The sequence below is a fragment of the Morone saxatilis genome, unplaced genomic scaffold, assembly GCF_004916995.1.
Source record: "Morone saxatilis isolate NCDOM2014 unplaced genomic scaffold, NCSU_SB_2.0 Contig11, whole genome shotgun sequence".
Classification (NCBI taxonomy): domain Eukaryota; kingdom Metazoa; phylum Chordata; class Actinopteri; family Moronidae; genus Morone; species Morone saxatilis.
This window is the reverse complement of record NW_023339663.1, coordinates 4,882,708-4,904,509: the sequence shown is the minus strand read 5'-3', so window position 1 is coordinate 4,904,509 and position 21,802 is coordinate 4,882,708. Positions and strand designations below refer to the sequence as shown.

The 21,802-nt window shown below is 38.3% G+C and overlaps 1 protein-coding gene across 1 annotated transcript; it reads right to left on the bottom strand.

Annotated features, from left to right (window-relative positions):
- Positions 1-260: 260 nt before the first annotated feature.
- On the bottom strand, positions 261-2,478 carry lrrc4cb (leucine rich repeat containing 4C, genome duplicate b). Its single transcript, XM_035652103.1, has one exon. The coding sequence runs from the start codon at positions 2,476-2,478 to the stop codon at positions 583-585; it is 1,896 nt and encodes a 631-aa protein (XP_035507996.1). The 3' UTR covers positions 261-582.
- Between the last annotated feature and the right edge of the window lie 19,324 nt (positions 2,479-21,802).

Below are 21,802 nucleotides of genomic sequence, written 5' to 3'. Positions count from 1 at the left end.
ATTTCTGGTTGAGTGACAGCTAGAATATGATGACAATGAAAATACACCCATTTTATGTTTTGTCTCTCATAAAACTATGCCAAATTCAACATGGTATGCTAAACAACTAGCAAATAAATGCTTATGAATACTAGTAACACCCTTCAACAAAAAGTGTTATTATCAGGTAAAATCAAAGAATCAAATTAATGGCATTGCATTCTTTTTTAGTGCAAGGCCAATTTATAAAGTGGTTTCACATGAGATTCATTTTATATATTCTTTATTCACTTTTAGTAAACCATTCTTTCCCTTGTGCAGTATTACACAGAGAGATAGAGAAATAAAATGAGCTAAAAAGCTATCACAAATTGTTTTTCTTCATTTAGCCACTAGACATACTTTTAATAAATAATCTTTGTTTTTGTAAAGACACTTGTTAAAGTATCATATGTCGTCCCTTTGCCAAATGCTGATTTATCGCCATTATCGACATCAACTCTGTCAAGTCAATGTCATTTTGATTTCTTTTATCTTCATGTTTTGGTCCATAGTATTCCAAGTATGAAACTGCTGATACTGGATATTTATTTAGATTCAAGATCAGATTTGGGTCTCTTGTACATTGTCTTTTGAGCAGGCTTGAATCAGTAAAGGTTCCTGTGTAGCTGAGCTGTGTATGGTACTGAGCATAGGAGGGTGGTGGTACGTGCTCTTGTAGGTGTTGTAGTGGTTGTAGTGCTCCAGAGGGGGAAGCGATAGGTGTCTCTCCATGGCAGCAACTCCTGCAAGCTCTTCTTCAACTGTAATGACCTCCATGGAGGAGGCAGGGCCATCAGGATCCTGCTGGTTATGCTGCTTCCTCATCTTGTAGAAAATAACCAGCAGAACAGCAGCCATAAGCGTGATGGCCACAAAGCAGCCAATGATAATCTTGGTGGTTTTCATTACCTCATCCAGGCCATTGAGGTCTCCCTCTCCATCCAGATCAAGAACTGGAATGGTGTAAGTCCGCTCTGTGGTCCTTGTTAAAACAGGAGTACCTTTTGTAGTTGAGGATGACACCCAGCCAAATGGCGGAAGTGGTGTTTGGCTATCATCCCCCGGGGTCTCAATGGTCTCCACGGTGACTGTGGTAAAATAGGTCACCCCGCTGTTTTCCACAGAAGTGACATTAAGCACAGCAGAGGCAGAAATGTTGCCTGCTGTGTTGCTAACCATACAGGTGTAAGTCCCAGTGTCCTGCATTGTGACGGTAGTAAAGTTCAGTGTCCCATCATTGAGTACAGACAAACGCACCTTATAAGCCCCATGTGTCACCAACGAGCCATTTGGTGTAAGCCAGCTGATGGATGTCAACGAGCTTGTACGACATTTAAGCTCTGCACCCATGCCTTCTGTCACATTCAAGTCACTGGGTGGCTCCACAATGACAGGAACATCACACTGGAAGTAGCTGTGGTCTAATTCCCCGATGTAGCGACCTTTAAAGACTGTAGGAGTATGGCAACGGGCGCAGCAGCTGGTATTGGCAGGTACTGCCTCTTTCAGCCACCAGCTGAGCCACAAAATATCACAGTTGCAGTTCCAAGGATTGTGATGGAGGTGGACCCGCTCCAGACGATGCAACGGTGTGAAGAGGTCATGTGGTAGAAAGGTAAGGTTGTTGTGAGCCAGGTTAAGCTCCACCAGTGACTGAAGGTCATCAAAGGAATTCCTCTCAATAGTTTGGATCTGGGCATGCATCATCCACAGCTTCTGGAGGTTCACTAATCCTGTAAATGAGCTGGGCTTGATAACAGAGATCTGGTTTCCTGACATTTCTAGCTCTTCAAGCCTGATCAAAGGTAAGATGTTGGGAATCTCCTTGAGGTTGCACATTCCCAGATTCAGGTAGCGCAGGTTGCTCAAGTCCTTAAAGGCTCCATCAGAAATGTAGGAGAGACGTTTGAGCTCACCTAGATCCAGCCTTCGAAGCGAGGGGACCCGGTTGAAGGCATAAGATGGTATACTTTCGATGGGGTTGTTCCGTAGCCACAATTCCTTTAGCTTGGACAAATACTCAAATGCTCCATTGGGGATTGTCGTCAGCCGATTATCAAAGAGCTCCAAGGTGTTGAGACTGGCCAGCCCATTGAACGCGCCAATTTCAATGCTGCGGATGTGGTTCTTACTGAGCTGCAGGATCTCCAGATGGCGCAGATGTTTGAAACTGTCCACCTTGATGACCTGAATAAGGTTGTCCTGGAGGTTCAGGTAGCGAGTATTGGTGGAAATGCCATCCGGGACGTCCCGTAGACTGCGGCGGGTGCATATAACTTTGCTGAACTGGTTACTGCATGAACAGACAGAAGGACAGGTCTGAGCACGAACAAGCCCAGCCACCACCAGGATCTGAAGGGCCAAGAGCAGCACAAAGAGGGGGTTGGACAGCGCCCCCTTCAGCCTACGACCTCTCATTGTCTGGCGCTGGAGGGAGGAGATCATTGTGTTCAGCATTCATAGTTCATCTGCTGTTTGTGTTCTCTGCAACAAAAAGAAAAAGAAAAAAAATATATTTACTAACCACATAAAGTAGTAAGGAGTACATTGTTGATATTGCTGTAGTGAGTTATAGGTAACAGTGGCTTGATACAAGATTTTTTTTTCATGCTGAACTGATCTGTTGATCCACAGAAAAATAACTGACAAAAAAAACAAGACAAAAAATTATTTGGTAGTCTCAGTACTTGTAGACCAAACAATTCATCAAAGCATTATCAACAGATACATTGAGTAATAATAATAATTACTTACAGCCCTAATCTATTTATATAGTACAATGTGCATAGAATGATGAAAGAACAAGAGCATGATGAATTAACAACTTCAATTAATTCACAACACTGCCCATCTGTGGAATATAACAAGCTTTTTGTTAACTCCCTAACCCTGAATTGTCCCAGATTTCCAGACTTCACAAAAGCTGATGCATCGACACTGGAGACTGAAAATGACAAACGAGTAGGACCATTCCGATAGGACCTGGGAATTTCTTGTAAGCCCCTTTACTCAGTGAAATCCTAAGCTTGGAATTATGTAATGTACAAAGCCTTATAGTCATGAAAGTCTTAAAGGAAATAGTGCAATATGTTGATGTCATTGGGACTCATTCTTCACAAGACAGTACAAGTCATTGACACCAAGCATTAAACTCAATGAATGTGGTCTTGAAACATCACAAAGACATAATGCATGCAAATGAGAAATGCATGCTGAAAAAAAAACAAAGCAAAAAGCAATACAACCTTTGAAATGGCATATAGTGGCAAACAAAGACAATATATCACTATTCTTGCCTAAAAGTGTGCTATGGCTTATATCTTGATGTAAAACACAACAATATATTAACAAAGTCACTGATCAAGGTTATCAAGTGAGGGTTATTTTTCACTATCTCGACTTTTTTTCTGTAGCCTGTTTATTCGCTTTGAAAATTTTTATCTGTGATTCATTTCCTGGGATTTCAAAAACAGCATTTTTAATGATTCATGATTAATGCTTATTCAAAACAGTATTGCGGTGGTGTTTACTTTTCATTACAATCCAATTTATCGTCACACCAAAAACCCATACAAATAGTGTGATTCAAGAGTGTGAAGAGGTCTAGTATTGTCCCTGCATAATTATAGCAGAATTTATTATCTCCCAAACCAAGAGACTAACAAGAAACTCGTTACTCCATATCTTAGATTAGATTAAATTAGATTAGATTAGTTCATTCAGCCAAAGTGTCTAGGAATATGAGTGTGCTCAAGATAAAAATAGACTAAGGCATTCATACACATACAACATAGCCTGTACCTCCCACTTCCACACAGCAGTGTTGATGTGTTCCTATCACCCCTTATTGTCTACTGCCCACAAAGATGGTAACCTACAAATAAATCAATACATCTCATATATGCTGGGAAATTGTAAAGTGTGACAGTACTGTGTCAAGCTGTGCTTTTAGTGATGCAAACACTATTCTTCAGTGCAGTTAATGCCTTTGCCAATAGCAAAGCACTCTTGCCTAGTGCAAAAAATTAACCTCCCCTACTATGTCCTTAGATTTAAGTATTGTTATTAAGCATTTTTAACTAGTCCCTTTCCATCTCTTATAGCTCAAGTTATCTATTAATCGTTCCTTTCAGTCAACTCATGAGCAATAATTAACAAGTATACTGTATTATGACAGGTGTTTTCTAAACTGTAAAAATTGTTAACTGAGGTGGAAATGTTCTCCAGTGAGGATGAGTGGCTGACTTAATCAGTAGAAATGAGTCTACATGTGGCTTGTTTTTGCACCAGCCATGCTGCCAGCCCAGCCGTGGTGGAGAAAGGCTGCGGAGAGATGAGCCTCTGCTGGGGAATCAGATCGAATGAGGCATCCCACTGGCAGGAGCTCATTTTATCTGGCTGGAATTACAACAACCCTGCGCTACAACCTAAGAGAAGAAAATGTCAGACATGACAAACACACTAATAGAGATTATCAGCTGTCAATAAAACATCTCGGTTTGCATTTCCACTGGAATGCAAAATGAAAAATTCATAATTCAGCAACAAGCATGTTGATGTACCACTCATAGAGCCAAAACTTTGGTCACATGCACCCTTCATAAAACATTTATTTGAATGCATTTTATCATCACAGATAGCCTCATTACATAAAGGGATGGGACATATATTGCAGAAAAAATTGCTTTAAGCATCCTTCCTCCCTTTGTTGGTGCAACACTGTGTGGATTAATTCCATCTAGGCACGCTCAACATGTAGCCACTGAAAGCAATAGCTGCTTACATCTAAAATCCTGCCAGCAACATAAAAACACACCCACCCTTACTTTTCTGCTTCTGCACCAGCAGCCACTGGCATAATGTTTGACATCAGTGAGATTTGCCAAATTCATTTGTTATAATGAGTTTGTTAGAAAATTTAAGGTAACATATGTCTCAATCAGGGTGCACATAGCAAGGAGACTACAATATAAAGCAGAGTATTTCAGAGCACTTACATTACAATGTCTGCTGATTAGAGACTTGTCAGTGGTGTGCACTGCATGGAATTCTACTTCAACTAACAGAATGTTTTAGTTTGGATATTCCCACACAACAGGGAAGCAAGCTTGGCAGTCTACGATGCAAAGACCTAAATAACCATAGCGTCTACCAATCAAGAGGTTAAGTAACACCTACAAAAAAAGAATGTCTGTTTCCTAGTCTCATGGTATGAAGAAGAGAAGAAATATGTTAACACTGCTCCACACAACTCAAATGAAGGAAGATAATACATCAATGAGGATGAAATCTACAAGAAATGTTGCATTATTGAACATTTTGCTTTGCAGTCATATTTTGATTCAGATTTTGGATTCAATATTTGGGGGCAGAAAAAACAACAAAACAAAAGTAACAGTACATGTTTATTAGACAATTACTGGTCACAGCCATTTGCAGTTGATACACTGAGTGTGAAATAGATGTGTGAGTGGGTAAAATATGAAGTGATATGAAATCTGGCAAGTCATAATGTAGAAAGAAGCCTGTGGCCACTAAGAGAGCTGTCTGCTGAACTGAATGTCATCTTGCTAATTCATTCAATGCATTACTGATTCATTACATTTGCATACGTTTGTAGCATGTCTTGTGTTTAACCTTATTTGTGCCGATGTTGTAACCTCACAGGCCATCTGTCTCACAAGACCTGTGTAGAGAAACTGTGCCTTAGAGATACAGATGGATACCATGCATTGCTTGAAATGATGACAAATCTTCAGTGCTAATGAACATATTAGCATATACTACAGTATATACAGTAAATAAGGAACTAAACCTACTACATCCTTACATACAGCAAGACTGTTTGTTAAAGCATAAGAAATTCTACATTTTTATTACTGTGAACTTATCCCAGCAAAAGACCAAAACCATCACTGAGTTAGTCCATGTATAAATATTGTCAGACTTCCCTACTGTCTGTGGCACTAAAGGAATTTTGTTACTATTGAACATGTAAATCTTACATAAACAGGTCATAAATGTATAGTTCCCTTTTGATAAAAAGGCTCAGTACGATCCCCGAACAGCTGGGAAATGTAGTTAACTCAAACAAAAGTAAATGGGGCATTTTTTTTCCCTCTACATTTAGTGCACTCGTGAGTACAAAGAACTGACTCAAAATAAAGTAGCCATTGTAATGAAGAAACATGTAAACACGTGTCTCATTCATGTTTTTTTTTCATGTTTTTGGACAATAGTGGAACTCAAGGGCACCAAAGGAATAAACTTATGGCTATACAGAAAATACTTGTTAGTAAAATTAATTCATTTGGTCTTTCCAGGGGAACTGTTGACCAAATAACATCTTTTAAAATTCAATCATGACAATCAATTCAGAATACTTTCTTGTTCCAGCTTTTCAGTAATGTTTTTCTTTGTCACAACTGAATATCATTGGGTTATGGTCAGATAAAATATGTTTCAAATATGTTTCAATACATGACCTTGAGCTCTAATGGGCATTTTCATGATGTTCATGTTATATACAAATTATAATTGATTAATTTAGAAAAAAATTGGTAGATTAAGTAATAATAAAAAATAAATATTATAATAGCCCCCAAACAAAAGAAGGCATCTGCAGGAGATGCAGCAGATTAAACTAAGTGTTTCATTCTTCACTTAAGTAAACAACTGTTTAGAACTGTTGATGGACCTTAATGTTTCTTTATCCATGACAGATTTATACAGAATAATTATAAGATTAAGAACAGACAGTAATAATTAGGTCAATAAAATATAACAGCAGCATTGCTGTAAGCGTATGATACAGTTTGTGCTGTGGTTTCTGCAATTGTGTGCAGCTTTGTCTGAAATGTTGTTGTGCTGTTATTACAGCATTAGTAGCTGCTACATGTATGTAAACATCTGAACAATAATTACTTGATTTTTTTAAGTGGGTACTTTGATTTCATGACTGTGGCCATCTGTTTGTGTTGCTCTGTGGTGTTGAAGTGAAGACAAGACTTACAAATCCAACACTTTGAAAAAAAATAAAAGATAAACCTCTTTCTTGCAGTGTGTTTGCATGTTTCATGCTTGTTTGCGTATGTCTCAGGGGATATTGGATGTGGCGGTTTGCAAATCTTTCGCTGGGGCCTTGATAACTAGAGGCCACCACTGCTGATGTCTCATTCTGACATGCAGACTGAGAGTGCTTCACCCGCCTCTGCTCCACCTGAAAAAAAAAAAAGAAAAAAGGCAATTCCCCTCCCCCATCTTGGCCTCAGTACGCAGAGTGCTGGTGTTAGGGAAATAAATCCAGGAGGCTGTTGGGTGCTGCTGACTTATCAGCCAAAGTCTATTCTTTTAACAGCAAAAGAAATGATAGCCCTTTCGTTGACCGGATGAGTCTCAGAACAGCAAAAATAAAGTGTATTGCCTTGAACATTTTTCACTCTCTTGGGATGGTGTTATCCAACAAATATTTTTTTAGTATTGTCACTGGCTTGCTTGCTGCAGCCAATTTTAAACTGTGTCTATGCCTGTAACTAGGGTAAGCTCAGGCTGTGTAGACTACAGGCCTTACTGCAGATGCCATATGCGTCATAATGCTTCGTATATTGTCATGATTACCATGGTTATGGTATAATCACATCTGTCATTTCCTCGAGCTGTTAAAGCCTGCATTTTTTATTTGCCTTGTCTTTATCATCTGGTTTGGTTCGGCCAGTTGTTGCAGTGATGCCTTAAAAGAAAAGACTTTTAGCACTAGTCACATTACTTAGTGAGTGTTTTAAACAAGAGTGTTGGCAGTGTAGCCTCTCTTTACTCTGATCTCCTCTGTGAGAAGAATTATAGGCCACTGCTGCAATGCAATGTCACCAAAAACAAGAATGGTGTGAATCATGTTTTGGTGTTTATTTCTTCAGCTACACCCTGTGTGGAATATTACTTTACTTAGTGGAATGCCCAAAGAGGAATGAGAAATCATTATTTCAGCTCTGAATGAAACCAAATTAAAACAATTTATTTGCCTGCAATCGGATCGTTTAAAGCAAACAACTGACAGCAGCCAGAATATTTCATTTTCAAGGTAATGAAAGTAACATGAGCATCTTGGCAATCTTTTCAGTGTATTCACGGTAACGTCATACTGATTGCATGCAAATACAGTCCATGAAACATTCTATAATGTCTTGTTGAAAGATTGCTGCAGATATGGAATGAAAAAACAAACATATAAGCAAGGTCATACTAGTGGGTTATGCTGAAGTGTTTTTTTCTCATCGCAGTGAAGATAAAGTGCTTCATGAATGGATGGCTGCCAGGGCAGAATGGATTTCAGCTATAGGGTTAAGTATATGACGACTGCAGGGATTTATGTATGTCTATGTTTAATAAACCTGCTTAAACTTGAACACAAAAGCTAAGAGAGTGTTTAAATTCCCTATACTACATTTTAAGCAATTTTTAGTCATTGTGGACTGTTTAATAGAGCATTATAATAGAACAATGTAATTTGATTTTCTGAATGCGTTCACATAAAAGCTCCATTGCTTCCTTTAATTTTAAAGCTACATTAATCGATTTTTGGAAACTAGGGGGCACAACAACAGGAAACCAAGCTGACTGATAATATTGACTCAAACATACACTAACTACTGTATACAGGATACAATTCTAAACGATGAGCTACAAGCTACAGCACTTTATAGAACTATAGAGTTGGCAGACACCATAAATGATTTTGACGCTATAAGCAACAACTCTCATTTTACAGAGTAATTTGATTTAATCTTCATCTGAAAAAATATGATATATATTAAGCTTTTGTGTGACATGTTAGTGTCTAGGCCTGTAACTAGGGTAAGCTCAGGCTGTGTAGACTACAGGCCCAAAAAGTTCAAAGCCCAATAAAAGAATATGAATCAGAAATAAAGTATATATAGAAGACCCATCAATCCATCCAATTTTCACGTGTATCCAGCTCAATATATCAATGCTGTTTTTTGTTTTTTTTCTGGGGGGGTTCTGTTTTGCTTAATTTTAAGTAAAAAAATGAAAGCCTATAACTAGCCAAACAAGCTTTGTTGCTGATCAACAAAGGAGAAGGGACTGTAATCTAGGTGTCTTCACCATGAATGAATGAAAGAGGTGGTATGGATGACCCTCTGACCTGAGCTTAACCTCCACCATCCTCTAAGGCCAGCAGTGCTCCCAGATGGCACGATCACATTATTAAAAAATCATCACGATTTTAGTCGACCAGGCTCATTTTCTCCAGTCTGTGATGAAATGAGATTAAATTAAAAGAATGGCAAAATTGAGAGCAATCAAACTGCCATCTGGAATTATGGTCAGACAGACAATCACTGCGAGGACAAAAACCTTTTAGACACATTTTAATCTGCTATCAGGCAATATGCTATGGTATTATGTCTGAGAACAGTACAAAAGACATTATTTTTAATCAATCTCTTGTTTCTGATGAGAAATGTAATATTATTATCAGCCATCCAGCCACTTCGCCTTATAGACTGATGATTGCAGTTTGGCTATTGAATTGTGACGACCCTATTTTGTTTGCTTGGATTTATTAAATGGCTTTGAAATTGCACTGACTGAATTGTTCTGACTTAAGAGTGGTTTAAAAGTATCAAACCACTATGTAAAAAGTTCTATAAAGTTTTCAACAGCAGACAGACATTCTTTAAATGGGAGATTTATTACGTCAAATTGAGAAGGTATATGGATAGTGCTAAAGTATACCAAGTATTTTTTTTTAAATCTTGTTAAACAGCATCACAGTATAGGATGTAGAGTTCTTGTATGTTATTTCATGTGCCTTAATTTCCAGGTAAGTAGATGAAGGTTGCTATCTTGCACCAATATTGGAAAGAGGAAGAACGAGAAGGTGAAGAGACACCTTTCAAGAGATAATTCAATTCCTATTCACGTATTACCGTATGCTGCCTCCATTATGATAATTGCATGGGCTAAATAATCTGCAGGGACCTCCATGTTCAAATGCACTCTGCCAAGGCTCTGTCTGGTCTCTGCAAAGGGATTAAGACAGGATGCCCTGGGTGGGAGACTGACTGAATGCGAGGGCGCTCTCAGTATTCGTGTCACTTGTCTAGCCCACCAATCTGCTCCCACGACTGCGTTCCTAAAAAGAGATCTGCAGGATCGGCCAATTGCAGGTTGAAGGTCATCGCGGCAGACTCGAGCCTTATTGGACTAAATGAAAACATGGCACAGGGAAGTCTGTTAGCATGACTCAGGCAGTGGGGGCAATCTTGGTAATTGGTTACACAGATATGGACTAACACTCCCACTGCAAAACATTTTGGTGATCAGAAAACTGTGGAAACACATTCAGTCCACATGCAGTGCAAAATAGCAGGTGGCAGTCTGGGTTTAGGTAGGTGAGTACACACAACCAGCAGCAGTGACAGAATAATGAGCTGCACAGACCCCATAAGCTGCCTTCTTACAGTAGTAAAACAGATCACTGCTTTAGCAGCGGATTTGTGTGTCTAGTGAAGTAGGTGAAAATGCAGCTGTGGACCAACGTTGGACTGCCAGCAAACGAATTGTGAATGAACTCTTGACACTCATTTTGTTTGAAAGATGAATTATTAAATATTTAATTAAAAAGGTTCCACATCACAGTGATGCCCTTGTTACATTTTATGCTTCATCAGAGGCACTTGGCTCTTTCTAAATGTGTTAATAACATATTGAATGTGATTTCTTTCAGGTTCAGAAGCTGTAGAAAGTGGGCCAGGAGTTAAGTTTTAATGATATAACACGTAAATTTAAAATTTTCATAGGCAGGGATGAAAACTATTTTAGTTTGCAATTTGTAGCACCCATTTATATTTCTGCCTTCCTTTGGCCTATCACTGGTATAGTGGTAATACTTCCAAAAGGCCAAAACGCCATCATTCATTGCCAGTATTGAGAAAGACAACAGTGTTGCATTAAAAATGACACAATAGCAATGTAGCTTCAATGGCCACTGTCTTGGCAGGTTGCCGCTCCCTACAAAAATGCAGAGTGCTCGAAGGGATTAGTTCACTGGAGTGTCCCCTGTTCAGTCACAGCTATTTGACAATGAATTCCGGCCATTCTAGTTTGCAAATTGACTGAATAGGAGAAGTTGGAGGCAGTTCTCTCTGGAGCTTTTGTGTTCACATTGGGGTGACAGGATACTGACAACAGATGGCACCATATGTGGTGCAGTCTTTTGTTCTTTTGTTTAAGACTGCTGCCCACCAGTGTGCCACTGTCTCTCATTGTAAATCCTTTGTCAGGATTCTGCCCTATGTCTGTCAGTATGTGAGAAGTCATTAACGTGTCTCTAATACAGCATGTGCAATGCTAATGTATGTAGTCGCCTATCCATTTGCTGACACACAGTTGGAATGTAGATTGGTGTCGACCAAGTCTCATGAAGTTTTACACAGATTGACAGATTACATGTGTGAAGCTAGATTATATTAGGGTTAAATTTATGATGTATAATGACATGCATTTTGTTTGTCATGTAAAAAAAGGTAGTTAATTTTTACAAAATTAAACAGCTTTGGCTTGGCATTAAGATACTGTAAAGATTTGTAAAGATTTTTTGGCATTAAAAAAAAATCTGTCTGTAAGGTCGATCAAATTAAATATTGATTATAAAACCTGACGTCTACACTTAAACACCCACACCTCAAATCAATAGATCCAAACAGTTATAGCAAGACTGTAAAGATGTAGGCTAAAGCCATTAAATATTATGCCAACCATAGATTTTTCTCCCAGTCCAGAATAAAAAAAATTTAAAAATCATAATAAAGCTGCAAATACCAATTTTAAGCACTTTCCATATGTCTCTCTTGAAACTATACTGTAGCTGCTGAAAGTATCTTGCTTTGGTTTGTCTGCTGGGTTGATTTGACTTGACCAAATGTTACAACAAGCTGTGTTAGAGACAAACAGAAGCAAGACACTCCTCCTGACTCACCTAAGCTGACACAGTACTCCTGCCTGTAAGCATAAATATGTAATACTGAGCAGAACTTCCATCAAATTCTTGAAGTGGATGTTACTGTTCTGATGCAACAGTGATGGATTACAAGGGCTGAGACGTCTAGTTGGGCTCAGATCTGTATCCACTCTGAGGCCAGGCTCCAGCACTCATTATCATGTTTGGAGTCTAAAAAAATGCCCAAGATGAAAGCTGTAAGGAGGAAACAGCTTCTGTATAGTTAATGGGCTTCACCGTATGAATTGACCTATATAGTCTAAAAAGCACACAGCATCCAATCATCTAGTTATGCTTCCATAAAGAGCATACAGCATGCACCTGTGAGACTGTAAGTAGGCTGTTTATGCATAATTACCTTTATGCAAATATCAACAAAAAGCATTAAATATTGCACTGGAAAACTACAATGCAGTGAGAAAAATGATTATGCCATTAAACTTTGTCATAGAGCACAAGGACATATATTCTTTAATATTATGCAAAAACACACATGTCTGGTTTTGTTGGTACTGTGCAGTGACATCAGGAATATTTAAAAGATGGAAGTGATAATTACTACATACAGTACGTTCATTTTATGATCACATTTAATCCTGCAAAAGCTACACACACACACACATATGCACAGTGTAAGAACAACACATACGTACAGCAGAAATATGAATATCTTGGTTAAAAATTAAACACATACTAAACCCTTCTTTCCCAAACCGCTTAACTGACTTGAATAAAGTGATAACGATGTGATGCTTCTATTGATCCCCGCAGTGAAACTCTCTTTTCACTTTGCTCCCTCCAGGGAGGTCAGAGTGTAGGGTCATCTTCACATAGAGCGCCCCTGGAGCTGTGCAGCGAGTCAGTGGGGAATCACTGCTCAAGGGCAGGACAAGAACGGCATGTACATTACAAGCTCTTTCCTGTCTGGCTACAATGGGAGGATCTTAAATCTCTCCTACTTAGAATATCTTCAAAAGAAATTTTCAACATAAGACACAAAGCTTCTAGAAGTAGAGGCTAGATTTTTATTTGAAGTGAATATTAGGAGAGCGCCATTAGGTTGTCCTACTTCGACGGCAATCTATTCACCTAGTCCTCTACATAGAACAAAAAGAACAATGGGTACTACTCAACTGCTCTTCTAAAAGTATATCCCAGCCATGTGTCATGTTGTATTATATGGGTATCTGGCGCCATTAGTGCTTATTAGTATCTCAAAATTGCAAAAGTGGATCCTAAGAAGTGTTCAATGTCACATATGTGTTGGCATGTAAGTGTCAGAATTGCAGGGCACTATAAATTCCTTTCATAAAGCAACTAGTCCATCCCACTGCAACGATTCACAGCTAGGAAATTAAATTCCCTTCGACCAGATTACTATAATTATCTACCTCAGGATGAAGGGTGAGCAGAGGATTAAGGTCTGTTTAAAAATAACCACCATCAAATATATTTGGACTCAATAAATGAAAGCTGTAGAGCAGACATTTTCTCAGTGGTGTGATTTTGATTTTTTCTCTCTTCCCTTCTCCCTCCTCCTTTCTTTTCTCTCTGTTAATCTGCTTTGATACTTTAGCAGCGAATGCATGACGCTCGGTGGGAGACCGTCTTAAAGTCAGTCAGAAATCAAAGCATGGGAAAATGCAATTATTCAAGTGGCAGTCAACAATTTTGTAAAAGATGGATGTACACTGTACACGCAGTCTCTTACAAAGGCTCAGATCTACCAAGAGGATCACAAATCATCATCGCCATGAGCCCCATTATTGTTCTGCTTTTGCAAGGTCATTCAGTAGGCCTGGGACTTGTTGTATTGTTGCAACACAAACATTATGTGCCTTCTTAACTTTGTATTGTACACTGATGGTGATGATCATTACCTCTTATTTTGATAGTGGAGGAAGTGTTACTATGTTTTATTATCTTCCCAGCCAGCTGCTGAACAGACTAGCTGCAGTTGTGCTAGGTGAGGGATTGTGTTAAGTTTCTCACTACTAATGGCTGATTGATTGTGTGTAGCCGGTGTTGACAGCATACAGTAGGTAGTCCATCTTGTTTTTCTTTCATTATTTGTTCATGGTGAGAAGTCTCAGCTGGCATGCTAATAAGTTGTTAAGGATTGGTGTTGTGCCAAAATTTTTATCCCCCCAAAAATGTGTTTCCCCGTTGGTCTGTCCTTGTTTGTCCTTGGTGTTTGCCGTTTCTATTTTGTTTGTATTTTTTTATTTCTTGACATTTCATCACAAATGATCGCATATGACAACTAAAGTAAGTACTCAGTATGACATTCAATAGACCACATCTAATCCCTGAAATCATAGATAATAATATGTATTGACTATTTAATCCAGAAATATGTAAATTTCTGATGTAATTGTTGCAATTTTACTCCTGCAGCAGCCTCTTGAAATGCAAATGGAGGTTTTTTCTTGCTACCTTTTTAAATTGTGCATGCCTTCGCAATACCTTAGTTTTGTGATGTATTATATAGTCATACTGTAAAGTTTATATACGTAACTCTGGGCCTGCTACTTGGCCTGATGATGTAGATGATGATGTGTGAATTACATCTATATATTAAATTAAATTTTAATTTTGTGAATTGCCTTGTTAATCGACATAAATCCAGTCAGTCCAGACATGATGTTACCGTACGTGTCTTTTAACCTGTTAACCTTGGGGTTTAATCATGTGTTTACATTGGTTATCTTTACATGTTTGACAATGTTTATATTTAGCCGTGGTTAGCCTGTGGCAGAGCTGTCCAGCTGCTGTTAACCTGAGGTAGCTTGTTTTTTTACCCTTTCACGTATAATTGTTTGAGTCAAGCATGCAGCTAGCTTGAAACTAAGCCATGTGCATATTGTAAGAGAAAGCAGTTATTCTTAAAGTGGTAGCTTCTTGTTAAATATAATAATAATAAATGAATATGCTCTATTGAATGAGATAAGATACAGCTTGATTTCACTCCTTTACTTCAGGAAGGCCAGAATAAAGTCGAAAAACTGATTCAGTACAGTAGTTTAGAAAAATCCCTTTTGATTAGACCAATTTCAATTGTAGATCTATGTTGTTACAAAACATATAATAAATTGCTGTCCAGGGAAAGATGTTTCCAAAATGTCTAATTTAGTTTTTTTTTTTTTTTTAGCTTTTTTAATTATTCTATAGAGGCAGAATATAACTCATAACAGGGTATGTAATCTTACAATTTATCTGAGAATCACCAAATTAAAATTTTTGGCAATAACTCGTGGGCGGCAACAAGCGCTGACTTTTAATTGGGAGAATTTAGTTAGAAAACAGCTGTTTATTTGTACATCCAGCCGATATGGGGTCATCTTAGCATTCATTTACAGCCCTGTTTCTGGACTCCTGATGAATATACTTTCCCTTCAGCTCTGTTTTTAGTCTTATCTGTTTAAAAGCTGTTAAATGTTTCACGATGTTCACCAGCTAGTCACTAACACTGTCACTGTCTGTCTGCTGTTTTGTGCTGGACAGGTAGTGTTTTTACTGAAAAACAGCTGCCGGCTGTGACTCAAAACAACATGGTGGTTAGAATGAACTAAGACAGTAAAGCCACAAACATCAAAACAATGAATTGAAAGATATTGAAACTTTCCTTTTAGTTGAGAGGAACTGCAGTCAGGTGATATTTCATTATATATATGACCTTTTTCATTACAGTTATTTGAGTCATTGTTAATATATATTTAAAAGAAGTATATAGCAGCTTTAAATATTTGGAAATGCTTGAAAATGTATCAGTTATAGTTATACTGTCAGCAAATCTTTACATACATTTTCTATATCATTTGTTGCATTCAAGTACCTTAGGGGACCACAACCTATCCCATAATGCACTGGGTGAGAACCACCCTGGACAAGTCACCAGTCTATGGTGCTAACACATATAGACAGACAGGCACATTTACACCTACAGGCACTTCAGAGTCTCCACTTCAGCGAACCTGCGTGTCTCTGGGTTGTGGGAGGCAACTGGAGCACGTGGAAGAAATCGATGCAAAGATAGCAATAAATAATGTAGAAAAAAATCCACACAGAACCTATGTTTCTGCAGTTTACATGTTCTCCCTAGCTGGCTAGCAAGATAAAACACAACCATCTGTTTGTATAATTCAAGGTTTTCCTATATTTGTAGATTAATATTTTTTTAATCCCGACTCCATGGAATGTGAAGTTCTGCACACTGAGCACACAGAGTACATTGTCTTTCTGTGTCCCTCTCTGTATGTCTGCAGCTCCACTGCACCTTAATCCTCCAGCTTTTTCACTCTCTTTCCTCGAAGCACCTTTCTCCTTCTTCCTCACTCCCCTGAGAACCACTATCTGTCTCCCTCTATCCCGGAGCCTTTCTCTGTCTCAGTCTCATTCTCTACTCTCATCACTTAATAATTCCTTACAGAGGAAAATCTAATCAAATCTCAGAGAGAGTGAGAAAAGCAGAGGTGGGAAGAAATTTTGTGTGTGAATCCGAGTTGGAGAGGGGGGCTAAAAAAAGACAGAATCAGAAAGCAACATTGGCAGTGTGTGAGCGGGTTCTAGAGTGAGAGAGAATTGCAAGTGCATTAGCAGTCAGAGCACTTAGTGTGAGGAATCCATTCATTATTCATTAGCTAATTCACCATGTATAGTAATTAAAATCAGGGCCTGCTCCAAAATGGAAAGCGCTATGATAGACTGGTTTTCTATGTACAATATTTAAGAGGGCTGTTTTTCAGTACTCATGCTTCAAGGTTTTTTAAATCATGTTTACGTGTTTAAAGTGTTCAACTTGCTGTCAGAACTCTTCTAGTGCAGTAAGTACACAGGGTGAGATCTTTCTGACACCAGAATGAATCCAAAATAGAAATATGCAAATGTGCGACATGACCTATAAATAACAAACAAACCATTGCTTATTTATTATACAGTATATGTGAGGAAATAGCTAATTAAAAACAAACATCAGCATTGTCAGTGTCACGATATACATTTGATGATCAAAGCACCTGTAACTTAGGTTGCATATGTAGTTCAAATACTGTTGTATTTCATTTGATTTATAAATTAAGACAAGTTTTACAGTGCACAAATATATGTCATGCCCCATTAAAAAAACAAACACACACATATTTATTCTATTCTGAAAACACTACGAGACCAAAATAATGTCATGTCAATTAATAGCAAACTAAAATAGGGCGTGCTGATCATCCCCCTGTTGAGTCTGTGGGGGAAAAAAGAGTTGCTTGTTTGAGCTATATTTGAACAACAAAGTTGCTTGTTTTGGCCTTGTTCTGACAGCAGTGGTAAAGGTTGGAGTCAAAATAATCCTGCAACGTGTGTGTGTGTCTGTTTAGTGCCTGTTTACTCCAACCAATAGACTAATAGACTAATTATCTCTCTGGCAGGTGGCTCAGATCAATGGCTATAACCTCCTCCGCTTCTTTTTTATCATTATCTGTTAAAAATCTTTCTCTGGATAGCGTGTGTGTGCGTGCTTCTCATTTATGAAATAAGACTGATGGTGTATGAGAATCAATCAAGAATCCTAGCAGAATACAGATGTGCAAAAAGCCCCAGATACAACGATCATTTGAAGCATCTGCGCATATGCATGTTAATCTATAACCTAATCACCTTTTATCACAAACCAGCCTACAATAAAATAAATAACAGCCTCTAATTACCAGCTTAGAACACATAAAAACCAAAGCATAACAATTAGCAATGTCTTTGTTTGTTCTCTATTGACAATTTCTACCATTTAGCTGTGATTCAACATATATCCAGGTCATGAAAACTTTTACATTTGCTGTTCTAAGCACTCAGTATCTCGTAAGTCTTGTAGAAACAAAACCTCCTGTTCAGCACAGAAAATGATGCTTCTGCTTTTCTTGGAGCAGCAACAGCAGCGTGTTCGCAAAAAGCAGAGGAATACCTGTGCAGTTAGCATGGGCACCAACAGCCACATGACTGAACAAACACAAGAAGTGATGCCACCTAAATCAAATTACACCAATAGAAAATGTAAGGAAAAGGATACATAAATTGTATAAATAACTGCAAGCCAAAACTAGGGTGAAGATTGATGTTGCCTTCCAAAGATGAAAAGCACTTAAGAATGAAGGTGGACAATGAGGAACAAAGCAGGTTGGTCCCTTTTTTGGACATAGCAGATAATTTATCACCAAAGCCGCCCAAAAAAAATCTCATCACATTTGGGCACAAAGTGTCACCTAAACAGTGGCCAGTGGCTGCTGCATTAACAGAAAGCTATAAAATACAGCTTTACATCTTCTGCCTCTTTTGCGCATTTAACATGGATAACAGACATCCTGATAAACAATTCATTTATATTTGAACAAGTAACAGTAGTTTGTGCATGGCAGCATCATGCCGATCTGCATAATGGACCGTTTACTATTATGGTGATGGCAGGTGTCACATCTTTCACAACTCTTGAACTGTTTCCAGCCTTCACCCCTGTTATTAATGCCATTGCCACCACCACTCCACCTGAAGAGCAGTTTTATTTGCTTGTTCTGGAGGTCTGGGTGTGTGTCTACATGCACTTTCCTTAAATGGGCAATTCTCTTCTTTACAAATTGTTGTGGAGCGAAGATCTGACTGTCAGACAGAGTGTCCTCATCTTGTGTCTGATGACGTGATAATAGAGAAGGTCAAGACAAAATCAAACAAGAGGGAAGGATCTCTGCTGGTAAACATGTTACAAATCTAATGATCAGAGCCTTTTAGTCACATGATATTGCATTTCCAATGAGTTGTCTATAAAACCTCAACAGTGTCAATGCTGTTCATTGCTCTTCTATTGCGCATGTTATTATTGTGTCAATATTCTTAGAATAAAGCTGCACATTATGCAATTTTATAGCCACTTCAATAGCAAGTGCCACTATACTGCAGACAACCCTGTGCCTGTTCTGGTGGTTCTGCATTTTAAGGAACACAAATATGTTTTCATCCAAAGATATTGAAAACGTCATATAAAATAGCCTGCACATTTTTATTATCTATCTAACACCAAAAAAGCAACAAAATCCTCACATTTGAGTATAGCTGAATGAGTAAAAGGTTCTTTAAAATGTATTATTCAATTATCAAAAAAGTTTAGAATAGTATTATTTTTATGTCACTTGACTCATAATTTGCACTAGTTTGTACCACCTACTGGAACCTCCAAAGTTAGATTTCCAGCTTTTTGATTTAATAGTTAAACCTTTATTTCTATATTTGGAATATTGCATGTGTAGATTTTGTTTACTGATGTATGCAACAGAGCTGACTGCATAGATAAAGAGGAACATGTTATTTACTGAGCGTTTTATATCAACAGCCAATTATTGTTCCGTTTTGTCGCAGTTCATGTTCCATGTTCACGAACGCTTTTATCATTCATATTCATTCTGAAGAGTGAGCTGTTTCTTCAATTAACATATCCGGTCTTGTGTCATGATTTTAAGTGGATAAAAGCGACTAGCGGATGAGTGAATGGAAGATAGAGGGAAAGCGACAGATGTTGGCTGAAGTCACTGTTGCTCCTCTCTCTCTGCCCTGGTGTAAAAGTGGGTGTTCATCCCCTGAATACAGATGGCATTACACAAGCAATCCTCTAAACGGCTGAGACACGCTAACATGCTGGTGTCTGGAATGGCCTGTGTCTATCTCCAGCGCCTGTGCAATGCCAAACACCTTTGTTAATCTCATAGCCAGGAGCATTAGGTTAGGATGTGGTTCAGAGGACATTTCATATAACCTTTTACTTAGTTCTCCAGTAAATGTGTTACATTGGCTTTTCTATTTTCAGTGATGTCAGTGAGGAGGGGACCAGCAGTAAGTTGTGTAGAAAATCGGAGCAACTGTTTGAAGCTGCCCGACGGTAGCCTCCACGGAAGAATCAATGCGTAATGGAAAATATTGCTTGAATGCACAATCATCTTAATAAAATTGAATTTTGGCGTGGTATCTCTCCTCTTGTCCCCTCCCTCATGCCTTGGTGGTAGATTGGCCTTGAACTTATGACAATTAACCTTGAATACCACGGGGGAAAGCAGAGGAAGGAGCCCACAAGATTTTCAATAATTAAATGATCTCTCCTGTTGCACATCTCAAAGTCCACTGACACATTTGCTGCCTCCTTAGTTACTGATAGATCAGGTCTTTGTTGTGCAAATTCCTTTTTATCCAATCTTACATCACAATTCAGACAGTTACTATACAGAGAGATTAATGAATGATGAATATGCAACTACTTTATAATTTCATAAATTTGACACGCTAAGTGAGGTCCTCCACTATGAAAATCCAGCAAACTGCACGGACAAATTACATGTTTCTATGATACCATGATATCTGTGTAACTTGACATGTAAAATCGGCTGTCTATGGCACATGGTGGATGACCAGTTGCAGCTGATAGTCTGAGCATGAGGTCTGTCATGAAGTCACCCCCCAACCCCCCACCACCCTCTCTCCCTCTCTCACTCTCTCTAACCCCAACCAATCGAGGCAGACGGCCGCCCACCTAGAGCAAGGGTCTGCCTGAGGTTTCTGCCTCTTAAAAGGAAGTTCAACAAGTGCTTGCTCTTGGTGAGTACGGTCTAGACCTGCTCTATTTGAAAGTGCCCTGAGATAACTTTTGTTATAAATTGGCACTATACAAATAAAATTGAATTGAAATGAAATGAATTCAAAAGTCTATGCCTGTCACTGGTGTGCCAACAGCTTCTACCTTTTGCTAAGTCTTGCTGGTGAAATAATAAAGTTTTTTCTACACCACTATTGTCGTTGCAGTCTGACTGGTGTACTAACTTCAATAGATGTGTGAAAGAAAATCAATTCAGCTTCAGTTGTATTTGCAACATATATGTATGAATTGGGATTAAAACCAAATATCTTGTTATTAAGAGCCAGTGTTTGGATCTAGGTATACAAAGCCAGATTACATCTTGTAATCAAAATTTTTGCAGCAAGATTTTAGTTTGAAAATCACCCACTGAGACCTGAATCAGGCTGAACAAATACACGATGGCCCTTCAGAAGAGAGAAAAAGACTGGACTCAAGCCAGTATTAGTTGCACAAACAGATGTTAAAATCTATCAAAATAGACAAAGGGAATGAGCAAATGAATATGTATTGAGCCCAGATTAGGTGCATATTGTCACTGAATTAATTATCTGAGCATACACGTCAGAGCCAGAAATATCTGGATTTGTTAAGCCTAGAATCTGTTACTGAACCTTTTTTTCTTTCCTTGGGCTTTTTATTAACACAAAACTAATTTTCAGTCGGTGCTGATAGTCGTTGCCACTGGTTAAAATGACAAACCACTTACAGCAGATTATATCACCAGGATCTAATAACTGTCACAGTAATATTTTGGCTGTTGACTGGTTAATTGTGCTTCAGAAAATGGTGTCAGTAGGCTATAGATAAAGATATATAGATAGAAGATAGACAGTCACTTAGTGTTGGCCACAAATGGACAACTAGAACAACAGAGTGGTGACTCGTCTCTAGAGAAATGACCCGGCTGTTCACGTCATGTTTTTGGAGAATCTCCATTTTTTCTGAATATTACATTAACATCTTAAGCTGAACTTTTAATTATGAATCAGGGCCTCCAGTATGATAACACATATGTCCAATACCTATTTAATCAACATTACATATATTCTGTTGCTTATCTCATTTTCAGGTTGTAGCTGCAGCTTGTGGATTCAGATTCAATAAAA

Excerpts from the sequence above, each read along its gene's own strand:
- lrrc4cb (XM_035652103.1), bottom strand. The coding sequence starts at position 2,478 with ATGCTGAACACAATGATCTCCTCCCTCCAGCGCCAGACAATGAGAGGT.